Here is a 16,560-nt window from a genome sequence, read left to right as displayed (position 1 = left end):
GTGGACTCAGCATGCTGGGTATAACCAGTTGACTCAGCATGCTGGGTACAACCAGTTGACTCAGCATGCTGGGTATAACCAGTTGACTCAGCATGCTGGGTACAACCAGTTGACTCAGCATGCTGGGTACAACCAGTTGACTCAGCATGCTGGGTACAACCAGTTGACTCAGCATGCTGGGTACAACCAGTTGACTCAGCATGCTGGGTACAACCAGTTGACTCAGCATGCTGGGTACAACCAGTTGACTCAGCATGCTGGGTACAACCAGTTGACTCAGCATGCTGGGTACAACCAGTTGACTCAGCATGCTGGGTACAACCAGTTGACTCAGCATGCTGGGTACAACCAGTTGACTCAGCATGCTGGGTACAACCAGTTGACTCAGCATGCTGGGTACAACCAGTTGACTCAGCATGCTGGGTACAACCAGTTGACTCAGCATGCTGGGTACAACCAGTTGACTCAGCATGCTGGGTACAACCAGTTGACTCAGCATGCTGGGTACAACCAGTTGACTCAGCATGCTGGGTACAACCAGTTGACTCAGCATGCTGGGTACAACCAGTTGACTCAGCATGCTGGGTACAACCAGTTGACTCAGCATGCTGGGTACAACCAGTTGACTCAGCATGCTGGGTATAACCAGTTGACTCAGCATGCTGGGTACAACCAGTTGACTCAGCATGCTGGGTACAACCAGTTGACTCAGCATGCTGGGTACAACCAGTTGACTCAGCATGCTGGGTACAACCAGTTGACTCAGCATGCTGGGTACAACCAGTTGACTCAGCATGCAGGATATAACCAGTTGACTCAACATGCTGGGTACAACCAGTTGACTCAACATGCTGGGTACAACCAGTTGACTCAACATGCTGGGTACAACCAGTTGACTCAACATGCTGGGTACAACCAGTTGACTCAACATGCTGGGTACAACCAGTTGACTCAACATGCAGGATATAACCAGTTGACTCAACATGCTGGGTACAACCAGTTGACTCAACATGCTGGGTACAACCAGTTGACTCAGCATGCAGGGTATAACCAGTTGACTCTACATGATGGGTATAACCAGTTGACTCTACATGCTGGGTATAACCAGTCGACTCAGCATGCTGGGTATAACCAGTCGACTCAGCATGCTGGGTATAACCAGTCGACTCAGCATGCTGGGTACAACCAGTTGACAATACATCAATGAACTGAGAACCAGCCAGGTGTGGTACAGTGCACCAGCCAGGTGTGGTACAGTTCACTGTGCACCAGCCAAGTGTGTGGTACATTAGTGCACTGCACCAGCCAGATGTGTGGTACATCAGTGTAATGTGCACCAGCCAGGTGTGGTACAGTGCACCAGCCAAGTGTGGTACAGTGCACCAGCCAAGTGTGGTACAGTGCACCAGCCAGGTGTGGTGCTGTGCACCAGTCAGGTGTGGTACAGTGCACCAGCCAGGTGTGGTACAGTGCACCAGCCAGGTGTGGTGCAGTGCACCAGCCAGGTGTGGTGCAGTGCACCTGCCAGGTGTGGTACAGTGCACCAGCCATGTGTGGTACAGCACACCAGCCAGGTGTGGTAAAGTGCACCAGCCAGGTGGTACAGTGCACCAGCCAGGTGTGGTACAGTGCACCAGCTAGGTGTGGTACAGTGCACCAGCTAGGTGTGGTACAGTGCACCAGCCAGGTGTTGTGCAGTGCACCAGCCAGGAGTGGTACAGTGCACCAGCCAGGTGTGGTAAAGTGCACCAGCCAGGTGGTACAGTGCACCAGCCAGGTGCGGTACAGTGTACCAGCCAGGCGCTGTACAGTGCACCAGCCAGGCGCGGTACAGTGCAACAGCCAGGCGCAGTACAGTGCACCAGCCAGGTGCGGTACAGTGCACCAGCCAGGTGCAGTACAGTGCACCAGCCGGGTGTGGTACAGTGCACCAGTCGGGTGCGGTACAGTGCACCAGCCAAGTGCAGTACAGTGCACCAGCCAAGTGCGGTACAGTGCACCAGCCAGGTGTGGTACAGTTCACTGTGCACCAGCCAAGTGTGTGGTACATTAGTGCACTGCACCAGCCAGATGTGTGGTACAATACATCAGTGTAATGTGCACCAGCCAGGTGTGGTACAGTGCACCAGCCAAGTGTGGTACAGTGCACCAGCCAGGTGTGGTGCTGTGCACCAGTCAGGTGTGGTACAGTGCACCAGCCAGGTGTGGTGCAGTGCACCAGCCAGGTGTGGTGCAGTGCACCTGCCAGGTGTGGTACAGTGCACCAGCCAGGTGTGGTACAGCACACCAGCCAGGTGTGGTAAAGTGCACCAGCCAGGTGGTACAGTGCACCAGCCAGGTGTGGTACAGTGCACCAGCTAGGTGTGGTACAGTGCACCAGCTAGGTGTGGTACAGTGCACCAGCCAGGTGTGGTGCAGTGCACCAGCCAGGAGTGGTACAGTGCACCAGCCAGGTGTGGTAAAGTGCACCAGCCAGGTGGTACAGTGCACCAGCCAGGTGCGGTACAGTGTACCAGCCAGGCATGGTACAGTGCACCAGCCAGGCGCGGTACAGTGCACCAGCCAGGTGTGGTACAGTGCACCAGCCAGGTGTGGTACAGTGCACCAGCCAGGTGCGGTACAGTGCACCAGCCAGGTGTGGTACAGTGCACCAGCCAGGTGCGGTACAGTGCACCAGCCAGGTGCGGTACAGTGCACCAGCCAGGTGCAGTACAGTGCACCAGCCAGGTGCAGTACAGTGCACCAGCCAGGTGCAGTACAGTGCACCAGCCAGGTGCAGTACAGTGCACCAGCCAGGTGCAGTACAGTGCACCAGCCAGGTGCAGTACAGTGCACCAGCCAGGTGCAGTACACACCAGCCAGCTGCAGTACACACCAGCCAGCTGCAGTACACACCAACCAGCTGCAGTACACACCAGCCAGCTGCAGTACACACCAGCCAGCTGCAGTACACACCAGCCAGCTGCAGTACACACCAACCAGCTGCAGTACACACCAGCCAGCTGCAGTACACACCAGCCAGCTGCAGTACAGTGCACCAGCCAGGTGCAGTACAGTGCACCAGCCAGGTGCAGTACAGTGCACCAGCCAGGTGCAGTACAGTGCACCAGCCAGGTGTGGTGAGTCTAGCACACAAATATTATGTTTATCACCATCACTAATACTGAATTATCACTTCCACAGCTTCATGTATAAACAAGTGAGGCAGTGTGAGGCTTACCTAAATACCCTCAAACTGACAGCAATACCCAGAGCAGTGTGATTTATAGCATGCATACCCTACCCTCTCTCCTGAGATGCCCCAGGGCAGTGTGAGATATGGCATGCATACCATACCCTCTCTCTACACATCATTAATCTGCCCACCTGCTGCCCACACCCTGGGTGCTGCTGCCCTTCCCAGGGGGTAGATTAAGCCTTCAACTGATGCAGGTGTTGGTTGTGTGACCTGCTCAGGTGTTGGTTGTGTGACCTGCTCAGGTGTTGGTTGTGTGACCTGCTCAGGTGTTGGTTGTGTGACCTGCTCAGGTGTTGGTTGTGTGACCTGCTCAGGTGTTGGGTGTGTGACCTGCTCAGGTGTTGGTTGTGTGCCCAGTCTGGTATTAAATGTGTGACCTGCTCAGGCGTTGGTTGTATGAGCTTCTCATGACACGGTCTGCTCAGTTGCCCGAGGACGTCACTGACTTACCAGTTGAATTAGTAACCATCTCTTAGTAAATATTTGCCTTGGTGGGAAATGGGTGACATTTAACCCGTAAATGGTCCAAGCAGATCTACGTTCACATGTGTAGTGCTACAAAAGTAGATCTACGTTTTTTTTACATATTTTCAAATATAACAAAAAAAAAAGTAGATCAAAGTTTTTTTTACACATTTTCAAATGCAAAAAAACAAAAAGATCTACTTTTTTTTACATACTTTCAAATGTTGAAAAAAACGTATAAATACGTTTGGACCGTTTACGGGTTAAAAAAAAAAAAGTAAGTTTATTTAGGTACACACAAGTACAATTATCATACATAAGTTACCCATCAGGATAACCCAAAATAAAATCAAAGTGAGTATTTCCTTTGTGGTCTCTAATGTCTAGGTTTCTCCACACTATGGACGGCTGCTACATCAACATTTTTTTTTATCAACGCTGAGCAGTTACGAGGGTATGAAAGACCTGTGGTGCTTTATTTGTCAGAAGACATGCGACAATTAGTGACAAGATGGGCATTAGTTTGGGCATGTAGAGAGGATAGAATGAAACAGAATGACTTCGAGAGTGCATAAATCTGTATTGGAGGGAAGGGGGGGGTAGGGGTTGGCCTAGGAAAGTTTGGAGGGACAGGGTAAAGGAGGCTTTGTGTGCAAGAGGCTTGGACTTCCAGCAGGCGTGCATGATAGTGTTAGATAAAAGCAAATGGAGACAAATGGTTTTTAGGACTTGACGTACTGTTGGAGTGTGAGCAAGGAAACATTTATGAAGGGATTCAGGGAAACCAGCAGGCCGGACTTGAGTCCTGGAGATGGGAAGTACAGTGCCAGCACTCTGAAGGAGGGGTGTTAGTGTTGCAGTTTTATAACTGGAGTGTAAGCATGCCTCTGGCAAGACAGTGATGGAGTGAATGATGATGATAGTTTTTCTTTTTTGGGCCACCCTGCCTTGGTGGGAGACAGCCATCCAGTGCATCAACCTTCTGTCAAGTTAATTTTCTTATGCAATTCTAGAAATAAATTTCTAAAAGTTCCCTCTGAACCTACAAATACTGTACTATTTTCTCTAACTTAACCCCTTCAGGGTCCAAGGCCAAAATCTGAAGTGGTGCCCCAGTGTCCAAGAATTTTCCCTAAAAAAATCTGTTATTTTTTCTTATGAAATGGTAAAGAACCTTTTCGTTAAGATAATAAAACAAAAAGTACGAAATTTGATGGAAAATTGACAAAATTATGCTCTCGCGAATTTTGATGTGTCAGCGACATTTACGAATCGGCGATTTTGCCGACTTTGACTCCCATTTTTGGCCAATTACATCATTCCAGTCGACCAAATTCTTAGCTATTTCACTAGTATTACTTCTATTCTATCGATTGAGCACAAGAAGTCGCCAAGTCAACTGTTTCAACTACAAAATAAAGTGATCGGAAATTGGTAATTTGGCCAATTTAACACAAAGTTCAAAATATTCCAATTTCAAAATAGCATCCAGAATAAACAATGTAGGTATTCCTGGCACTAAACTAACATTTCCTCTGCTCATTAGTTGTGCTTTGAGGCTTTACAAATAAATCCCATTTTGATTTTTTGTTCACATAATGAATTTTTATTCACACCAAAAAATAAAAGATTTACTGCTATGCAATATTGTAATAATTGTATAAATATCAACACCACATTTGTGAATGTATATTAGACCCACCAGCTGGCGTGTATTAGACGTGTGAGGTCGTTTGTTTACTCTTGAACATCGGCAAAAATTTAACATTTCCGCTACTTTGAGCTCAGTTTCAAGCCATTTCCAGTGCTAAAACCAATCAAAATCATCTCTATTTCTGTAATATGTCTTCCATTCTATCAAATGAGACCAAGAAATTGCAAATACAACTATAAAATACATGCAAAAAAACACTGCAAAGTTGCTGTTTTAATCGAAAATATTGGTTTCAGTTTTTTTCTCTCATTATACACAGTGTGCTGCAGGATTTGTTTTATGTGGTGCACACATACCACATAGATGTATTCTCTCATATCTAGGCCCAAGTGTACCACTCACAGTTTATCAGTGAGAGCTGAGCTCATGACGTAGATCTACGGTTTGGACCCTGAACGTAAAGCCATAGATCTACGGGACAGACCCTGAAAGGGTTAAAGTTAAGCTAGGTTACAAAAGCTATAAAAATGTAAATTTAACCACAAGCAAGGAAAAATATAAAAGGCAGCAATAGTCTGACAACGGAGAATACAGTAATGCTGACCAAAGCCAAGACTCAGCACTCACAAACCTAACTTTGTGAGGACTGTAGTTACTCCTTGGTTAAGGTACAGCCAAATAAAATTACATAACCAGTGACATCACAATATACCAAATCAAGCTTCTTACGGTTTTAGAATACCCACTGCCAATATTTCTGACTATGCATGTTTCAATCTTTGATCTTTATATGGTCAATAACGCACACAATATATTCCGCTGACTCTGCCTTCTACTTCATGGTTCACTGCTACAACTGACACTGACAACACATTGCTCACTCTTCATAAATTTCCAAAGCATGCTAAACCCAGATTAAAAAACTTTGAAATATTGGAACGTGCGCCGAGGCCGGACATCGCTGGCTAAATACAGACTCAGTAGACGCCACTGATAAGCTGGCAACTAAAATACTGATTCACAATATCATAAAGATGTAGTAAAATTGTCTTCTGTAGCCTCCTCCCATTAATTAAATTTTATATCCTAGTTCTTGGTAAAAAGTCTCCTGACCAAAATATATATGTATATATATCTATATGGAAGAAATAACAATATATGCATGATTGCAAATATATAAACAAAGCACAGTGAAAATAGGAAAAACACCTGAGTCCTTTCATGTGGTTACACACACACATCTTCAGAGGAATTCCTCTGAAGATGTGTGTGTGAGCACATGAATGTGCTCATATATTTTTCCTATTTTCACTGTGCTATTTTTATACCAGTCAAAATGTATATGCACTGCTAATATATATGTACAAATATAAATGTGTGATTATGAGTGTGTGTACACTCACTCGGTTGTAGTTGCAGGGGTCGAGTCATAGCTCCTGGCCCTGCCTCTTTGCTGGTTGCTACTAGGTCCACTCCCTCCTTTCTCAATGAGCTTTACTGAACCTCTTCTTAAAGCTATGCATGGATCCTGCCTCCACTACATCACTCTCCAGACTGTTCCACTTCCTGACAACTCTGTGACTGAAGAAATACTTTCTAACATCCCTGTAACTCATCTGAGTCTTCAACTTGCAGTTGTGGCCCCTTGTTGTTGTGTCTCATCTCTGAAACATTCTGTCCCTATCCACCTTCTCAATTCCTCTCAGTATTTTATATGTTGTTATCATGTCCTCCCATTCCCTCCTGTCCTCCAGCATCTCCTCATAAGACATATCCCCTAGCTCTGGGACTAGTTTTGCTCAAAATTTTTGCACTTTCTCTAATTTCTTGATGTGCTCTCTCTCTGTGTGTTTTTATTTTTTGTGTACTTTTAAAATTACATCTGGAGTTTGCTCTACCATTTCCTCATCCAGTTCAGTCCACCTTCTTAATACCATTAGACTAAAAAGTACTTAGTAACATATTTGTGATATCTTCCATTTCTATCCCTTGTTGGTAGTGTATATTTTAATGGGCATAATGCATAATTGATTTGAATGATTGATTGTGGCAAGACAGCAGCTAGTTTACTGTGCATCCCACAGCTAACCTGTGGAGAGTAACACAGGAACATATGGATATACAAAAATCCTACGAACTAGGTCCCAAAAGGATTAATATCAGTACATCTAGATTTATATCTGCAGTTGATTTATCGGTTGAAAACGAATATAAGAAATTTGCTTTATAAATCTGGTATCTTACTTTCATTAATAAGATATCTTGATAAATCACATATGTTATTATACTATCTCTATATTCCTCAACAATTAGACAATTAGGCTCGATGGAAATAAATGGTATAAAATACCGACACAATGGCAATATAAACACAAATGCAGTATAATGTGATCCTTTATTGACTACGTTTCGCCCACACAGTGGGCTTTTTCAAGTCACAAACAGAACTGTTTGTGACTTGAAAAAGCCCACTGTGTGGGCAAAACGTAGTCAATAAAGGATCACATTATACTGCATTTGTGTTTATATTGCCACAATTAGGCTCATAGTGTTTAACCCTTAAACGGTCTAAACGTATATATACGTTCACGCGCGTATCGCCCCAAACGTATATACATGTATACGTTTTCTTTGTCATTCATTGAACATTGCCACAATAAGCCTGAGTCACCTAGACATGAGAGAATGGGTGTGTGCACTCACTGTGTGCCATATTAAAGTAATTGGGGAGGCCTGGGTACCATATGCTCTTTTTTCCTTTAAAAAAAAAGATTTTTTTTTTCTCAAAAAATTTGGGGCACTACATGAGTGAACGTATATATACGTTTAGACTGTTTAAGGGTTAAGACAGTGACCACAGGACTGACCACATACTTTGCATTAAGTCTGATCATCATCTGTGTCTGACCAAACTGTCAGAAGTACTTATAACCAAGCCTAAGCCTGGCTACTACAACATCAGTCAGGCTGTTCACATTGCAAATTACCCCATAAGCATACTTATCTACGTTCATGTTACTGGGCTACAGATCTACTCAGGCTTCTAAACATATTCCTAGAACATTCAGTTTCATTATTAACTTGTTTGTAGATGAATGGTTCAGAGAACCGACATGTTGATAAATTAGACACGTGTGCAACTCCTGGGTATCTTTACTGAGGAAACGTTTCGCCACACAGTGGCTTCATCAGTCCATACAAAGGAGAATCTTGAAGAACAGGAGGAGAATGAGGTAATCAGTCCCTCAACCTTGAGTCGATGTGGTCAGTCCATCAATCTTGAATAGAATACGGCATACGTGCTGAGAAGGAGCTTATAAACCGTTGGCAGGAGAGGTGCAGAAGTCATAGGTCGTGTAACATTTGTTCAATGTTGAAGTAGGTCGTGCCCAAGAATTAGGCAAGCGAAGAATTCCCAAGTATTAAGATCCCAAGAAGTTGCAGTGTCTGACACAGATATACCAAAGTTATATTCTACATTCTCCTTCAGGGTATTTTTCTTGGCTAACATATCAACTTTATCAAGAAGGACTAATCTTATGTGTAATGGAATTCATAACAATTATGTATTAATTTCTTTTTCCTTGATTCTTGAGTATCTATATCTGGCTTCTGTAATGATCATGTTCTTAAGAGTTATGAGAGTAAAGAACATAAGAACATAAGAAAGGAGGAACACTGCAGCAGGCCTGTTGGCCAATACTAGGCAGGTCCTTTACAATTCATCCCACTAACAAACATTTGACCAACCCAATTTTCAATGCTACCCAAGAAATAAGCTCTGATGTGCAAGTCCCACTCAAATCCAACCCCTCCCACTCATGTACTTATCCAACCTACATTTGAAACTACCCAAAGTCCTAGCCTCAATAACCCAACTAGGTAGACTGTTCCACTCATCAACTACCCTATTTCCAAACCAATACTTTCCTATGTCCTTTCTAAATCTAAACTTATCTAATTTAAATCCATTACTGCGGGTTCTCTCTTGGAGAGATATCCTCAAGACCTTGTTAATATCCCCTTTATTAATACCTATCTTCCACTTATACACTTCAATCAGGTCTCCCCTCATTCTTCGTCTAACAAATGAATGTAACTTAAGAGTTTTCAATCTTTCTTCATAAGGAAGATTTCTAATGCTATGTATTAATTTAGTCATTCTACGCTGAATGTTTTCTAACGAATTTATGTCCATTCTGTAATATGGAGACCAGAATTGAGCTGCATAATCTAGGTGAGGCCTTACTAATGATGTATAAAGCTGCAGTATGCCCTCTGGACTTCTGTTGCTTACACTTCTTGATATAAATCCCAGTAATCTATTTGCCTTATTACGTACGCTTAGGCATTGCTGTCTTGGTTTAAGGTTGCTGCTCACCATAACCCCCAAGTCCTTTTCGCAATCTGTATGGCTAAGTTCTACATTATTTAACTTATAAGTGCTAGGGTTATGGACACTCCCGAGCTTCAGAACCTTGCATTTATCTACATTGAACTGCATCTGCCACTTTTCTGACCAAGAGTAGAGTTTGTCTAAATCCTCCTGAAGTTCCCTAACATCTACGTTTGAATCAATTATCCTACCTATCTTTGTGTCATCGGTGAATTTGCTCATATCACTAGTAACACCCTCATCAAGATCATTGATATATATTATAAACAACAATGGGCCCAAGACTGATCCCTGTGGAATGCCACTTGTTACAGATCCCCACTTGGATTTAACCCCATTTATGGACACTCTCTGCTTCCTGTCTGTGAGCCATGACTTGAACCACAAGAGCACTTTTCCCCCATTGCCATGAGCTGCCACTTTCTTTAACAGTCTTTGGTGCAGAACTCTATCAAAAGCCTTACTAAAATCTAAGTAAATAATATCAAATTCTTTATCGTGGTCAACAGCCTCAAAAGCTTTACTGAAGAAAGTTAATAAATTAGTTAGACAAGACTGGCCTCTTGTGAATCCATGCTGAGTATCATTAATCAAGCTATGCTTATCGAGATGGCTTCTTATAATCTCAGCTATAATTGACTCTAGTAATTTGCCTACAATTGAGGTCAGGCTTAGTGGGCGGTAATTTGACGGTAACGACTTATCCCCTGTTTTAAAAATAGGAATTACATTAGCCATCTTCCACATATCAGAGCCATCTTCCATATATCAGAGCCATCTTCCACATATCAGAGACTTCAGTGATGACACAGAATCAGTAATAATCATAGAGTCAAGCTCAGCGTCGTAAGTTGACTTAGCACCATTAAGAAGGCAAACAATTCAGTTTGCAGTGTAGAAGCCCAGTTATTATTCTTATGCCTAAATCAACAAAGTTCTTATCTTTCTTAACTAGGAAGGTGGCAACAAGAGCAGATGCAGCCCTGCCAGTAGACTCCTGCTTACATCCATCAGTGTACATACCTTGTGGTAAATTATTACTAACAGTGAAGCCAGACTCCATGGGGAAGTGGAACAGAATTCTTCCTCCATAAGCCATGCGTGTCATTAATCCGTAAACGGTCCAAACGTATATATACATTTTTTGAACATTTGAAAGTATGTAAAAAAGTAGATCTTCTTTTTGCTTTTTTACATTTGAAAATGTGTAAAAAACTCTGATCTACTTTTTTTTTGTTATATTTGAAAATATGTAAAAAAAACGTAGATCTACTTTTGTAGCACTACACATGTGAACGTAGATCTGCTTGGACCGTTTACGGGTTAAAGGTGACTAAAATGTCAGGAGCAAGGGGCTAGTAACCCCTTTCTCCTGTATACATTGCCAAAGTTAAAAAGAGAAACCTTTGTTTTTCTTTTTGGGCCACCCCGCCTCGGTGGGATACGGCCAGTTTGTTGAAAGAAGAAGTTAAGCAAGAATTTCTTCCTGAGCAGTTGCCTTCACAAGTGATTTAAGAAAGGGATTACTAGTGATGAGCTTCCTGCAGGTATGTGATATTAACCCCCTTTCAGGGTCAGAACCCCTGATCAGAAACCTGCTCTCAGGGTCCGAGAATAAAAAAAAAAAAAAAAAGATAGAGAATCTTTTTCTGAAGGTAATGAAACAAAAGTACAAAATTTGATGGAAAACTTATGGAATTGCGCTGTCGCAAAATTATCAGTCTCGGATATACTATTTATGAATCAAGTGATTTTGCCCATTTTGAGCCCTGTTTTTGGCCAATTCTGTTGTTCCAGTCAACCATACTCATAGTTATTTTGCTAGTATTCCTTCTATCAATTGAATACAAGAAACTGATCATTTACTTACTTCAACTACCCCATGCTCATTTACCTATTTCAACTACCTATTTCAATTCGATAATTTGGCAAATTTCAAAAGCTGCCAATTTCAAAATAGGACCTCAAATAAACAATGTAGACATTCCTGGCACTACCTCTGTTCATTACTCTTGTCTTCTGGCCTCTCCTATATTACATTTGTTTTCCATTTGGAATTTTTATTCACACAAAAGTTAGAAGATTTACTGTTACATAGAATACTGCATTATTTTAATAATTGTATAAATAATGTCAACACATTCATGAATTCATATTAGACCGACCAGTTGGACGCACATTGGACAATAAACGTAATTTGTGTACTCTGGAATATCGGCAAAAATAAAACATTTCCGCTACTTTGAGCTCAATTTTAAGCTACTTTCAGTCCTTAAAACAATCAAAATCATGTCTATTTCTGCAAAATATTTTCTATTCCATCAATTGAGACCAAGAAACTGAGAATACAAGCATAAAAACATACAAAAACACACTACAAAGTTGCCATTTTAAACCAAAAATATGATTGCAGGTTTTCCCCATTATGTACTGTATGCTGCAGATTTCTTTTTTATATGGTGCACACTTACCACATACACATTCTTTTATATCTAGGCCTAAATTTACCACTAACAGCTTATTTGAGTGAGCTGAGCTCATGGCACAGAATTACAGGACTGACCCGCACGTCGATGCTGTAGTACAATGGGACCCACCCCGAAAGGGTTAAATGACCACATCTTCCATGGAGGAGTGAAATGCTTGTTGTCTACAGTGATACAGTTCGTTCAAGTTTTAAAACTTAATATAAATACATGTTTTCACAACCTACTTAGATCTAGGTATATTTACTTCTAGACATTAAGATTCATAGTGACAGTGTCTGGTTCATTTCTTAACATTCTAATACCCAAGTACAGTGCTAATTTCAATAATCCTATTACTGATCCTAGAAACACCAAGCTTCATCCTCATATTAAAAGCCTTGGGACAGCCAAGAATAATTCAGAAGGCTTCATTTTGCATTAAACTCCATGAGCTGGGAAGAACCACCTCAACAACCCTTCCTCAGCCCTCTGGACAACAGTTTTGGTAATCCCGCACCTCCTCCTAACTTCCAAACTACGAATTCTCTGCATTATATTCACACCACACATTGCCCTCAGACATGACATCTCCACTGCCTCCAGCCTTCTCCTCGCTGCAACATTCATCACCCACGCTTCACACCCATATAAGAGCGTTGGTAAAACTATACTCTCATACATTCCCCTCTTTGCCTCCAAGGACAAAGTTCTTTGTCTCCACAGACTCCTAAGTGCACCACTCACTCTTTTTCCCTCATCAATTCTATGATTCACCTCATCTTTCATAGACCCATCCGCTGACACGTCCACTCCCAAATATCTGAATACGTTCACCTCCTCCATACTCTCTCCCTCCAATCTGATATTCAATCTTTCATCACCTAATCTTTTTGTTATCCTCATAACCTTACTCTTTCCTGTATTCACCTTTAATTTTCTTCTTTTGCACACCCTACCAAATTCATCCACCAATCTCTGCAACTTCTCTTCAGAATCTCCCAAGAGCACAGTGTCATCAGCAAAGAGCAGCTGTGACAACTCCCACTTTGTGTGTGATTCTTTATCTTTTAACTCCACGCCTCTTGCCAAGACCCTCGCATTTACTTCTCTTACAACCCCATCTATAAATATATTAAACAACCACGGTGACATCACACATCCTTGTCTAAGGCCTACTTTTACTGGGAAAAAATTTCCCTCTTTCCTACATACTCTAACTTGAGCCTCACTATCCTCGTAAAAACTCTTCACTGCTTTCAGTAACCTACCTCCTACACCATACACTTGCAACATCTGCCACATTGCCCCCCTATCCACCCTGTCATACGCCTTTTCCAAATCCATAAATGCCACAAAGACCTCTTTAGCCTTATCTAAATACTGTTCACTTATATGTTTCACTGTAAACACCTGGTCCACACACCCCCTACCTTTCCTAAAGCCTCCTTGTTCATCTGCTATCCTATTCTCCGTCTTACTCTTAATTCTTTCAATTATAACTCTACCATACACTTTACCAGGTACACTCAACAGACTTATCCCCCTATAATTTTTGCACTCTCTTTTATCCCCTTTGCCTTTATACAAAGGAACTATGCATGCTCTCTGCCAATCCCTAGGTACCTTACCCTCTTCCATACATTTATTAAATAATTGCACCAACCACTCCAAAACTATATCCCCACCTGCTTTTAACATTTCTATCTTTATCCCATCAATCCCGGCTGCCTTACCCCCTTTCATTTTACCTACTGCCTCACGAACTTCCCCCACACTCACAACTGGCTCTTCCTCACTCCTACAAGATGTTATTCCTCCTTGCCCTATACACGAAATCACAGCTTCCCTATCTTCATCAACATTTAACAATTCCTCAAAATATTCCTTCCATCTTCCCAATACCTCTAACTCTCCATTTAATAACTCTCCTCTCCTATTTTTAACTGACAAATCCATTTGTTCTCTAGGCTTTCTTAACTTGTTAATCTCACTCCAAAACTTTTTCTTATTTTCAACAAAAAAACTTTCCTGAGCTAATATTAACATGCGTGCAGCATAGAGGATCTAATATAGACTATGTACATCATTTTTCACTATTCTCACATTAGCGCTATAGTTGTAGCTGTAACCAGCTTTGACAACATTTAGCCATCTTTGCATTTAGTTGTGGTATGGTGGATTTATTGAAGGGTATGTCTACATCAAGATATCTCAGATTTAACCTGACTGATGTTTTCACCCTGCAAGCAGATGGGTGGGGCATGTCATTTCTTTGTCAATATCTTTGTTTTAGACGAAGATATGAAGAGGCCTAATCGATTACAAATTGCTAGAACTTCGCTAAGAATGGTACTTACCTTCTTATGCCCTGTTGTATGGATCATGATGTCATCAGCATAGCTTATAGCTATATACACAAATAACCCGCACATAAAAGACAGAAGCTTACGACGACGTTTCGGTCCGACTTGGACCATTGACAAAGTCACACTGTGTGACTTTGTCAATGGTCCAAGTCGGACCGAAACGTCGTCGTAAGCTTCTGTCTTTTATGTGCGGGTTATTTGTGTATCGTTCCAGTCACGGTATTGTGCCTTTTTGTTATTTATAGCTATATGTTTAGGTGAGGCAAGTATAGCATTTAGGAGAGCATTAATCAGAACATTAAATAGCATGGGACTGAGAAATCTTTCCTGTGGTGCACCACTCGTAAGTAGGAATGTTGACTGCTTGAACTCGCTATCAAACATTCATAAAAACTATGAAAGTTACGGTAGAAGTCATAAGTAAAAAGTCTTAGAATTGGCCAAGCTACAACAGAGGAAGTATATCCAACTTCCTCCATTATTTTGATGATGGAACAGTAAAGGGTTAGAGAGAGTACCTACGTCTCTGTGAAGGTCTGAGGGAGTACCTACGTCTCTGTAAAGGTCTGAGAGTATACCTACCTTTCTGTGTGAAGGTCTGATGAAGTCAAGGAGGAATCATCGGAGCCAACACTGTTGAGCGAGGCACAGTTGACTTCACGCTGTTCTTTGGCTTTCTTTTCTTCCCACTGAGCTTTGACTTCATCAGCAACTCTTCGCTTTAACTCTTCTACTCGCCGTCGCTCATTTTCAATTACCACAGTTCCTACAGAAAGCAAAATTATTCTCATATTTAAAATATGCACTAAACCCAAATAAGATATTTATTGTTTATTAATAATGTAAAGAACATAAAACAAGTAGCAATTAAAGAATCCCTTCTTCAGAGAAACACTTCAGTATGATTCTACATTAATTCTTTCAAGACTGCCAAGTTCCATCAACAAATAATGAAATGATAAACACAGCATTGCACTTTTATTTTTTACCACATTGGTCACATATAAATACTGAATATGATTATAAATTACAGAATCACTTATTCTTCCTCTGTATGCGGAGACTGCTGAGTGGTAATTTAAAATAAAATCTGACTTAACCCAAGCAGCTAAAATGCATTATCAAACATACAGCATAAATTCTATGAACAGCAGAGGCAGCAGCAGTTACTGTGGAACACCACTGCCAGGAAGAGCATGCAACCTACAAATTGTATATGCACAAAATGGAAAGGCTTTGAATATTGTCTCAAACTTATCTTTCTTAAATTCGTGTGTACAGAAGGGTCCTGACTATACAGCTCACTCTTTTTGGTGATTCATGTTTTGGTGGCTTTAAACTGAGTCATTGTTCATTATGTTTGATGTTTTTGCTGATTTTCTGCCAAAACTGCACAACAGCTGAGTAAAGGAAGGGGGACTAGCACCATATTTTAAGGTAAGTATTGTATGTACTGTGTACGTATTTATTTTACTTAATGTTTTTTATACTTAGCTCTATTAAGCACTTAATATATGATAATTTAAAAACATTATCAGGCACTTCAGGTGCATTCAATATTGAAAAAATTGCTTTTTTCCACCTGCCAGCAATTGTCACTTATTGCACAGGGTCGCAAACTTAAGAGCTGTACAAATGGGGTCCTCCTGTATTTTTCATTGCTTACAGTACTTATGGTATATCTTTATTCTTACTCTTGTCCCTTTGTGCGTTTGGCAGATTTATTGCTTCTGATGCCCATGTGCCTGAGCTCACTGGGGCAGACTTAGCTCACAGGCCTGAGCTCACTGGGGCAGACTTAGCTCACAGGCAGTGCTCATCATATCACAATCACATTTCTAAGTGCTAATGACTGGTTTTGCCGAAGTAAGAGTACATATTATTATTATTATAGCAATGAGGAAGTGCCAAACCCATAAGTGTCACATAATGCTTGTGCTGATAAAAGAGCCAAATCATCATGTGCAATTTAC

The 16,560-nt window shown here is 41.7% G+C and overlaps 1 protein-coding gene across 3 annotated transcripts in view; it reads right to left on the bottom strand.

Annotated features, from left to right (window-relative positions):
• LOC128701718 (pleckstrin homology-like domain family B member 1) overlaps positions 1 to 16,560 on the bottom strand; it is a gene marked incomplete at its 5' end in the record, with an annotated part of 158,852 nt that overhangs the window by 100,082 nt on the left and 42,210 nt on the right. For all 3 annotated transcript variants that reach the window (XM_070104949.1, XM_070104950.1, XM_070104952.1), the window contains 1 exon segment: positions 15,170 to 15,353. In XM_070104949.1, the coding sequence (XP_069961050.1) occupies positions 15,170 to 15,353 (184 nt within the window).

This window comes from Cherax quadricarinatus, chromosome 96 (assembly GCF_038502225.1).
Source record: "Cherax quadricarinatus isolate ZL_2023a chromosome 96, ASM3850222v1, whole genome shotgun sequence".
NCBI lineage: Eukaryota > Metazoa > Arthropoda > Malacostraca > Decapoda > Parastacidae > Cherax > Cherax quadricarinatus.
Note: the sequence above shows the minus strand (reverse complement) of the source record. Positions and strands in the feature narration are given on the sequence as shown.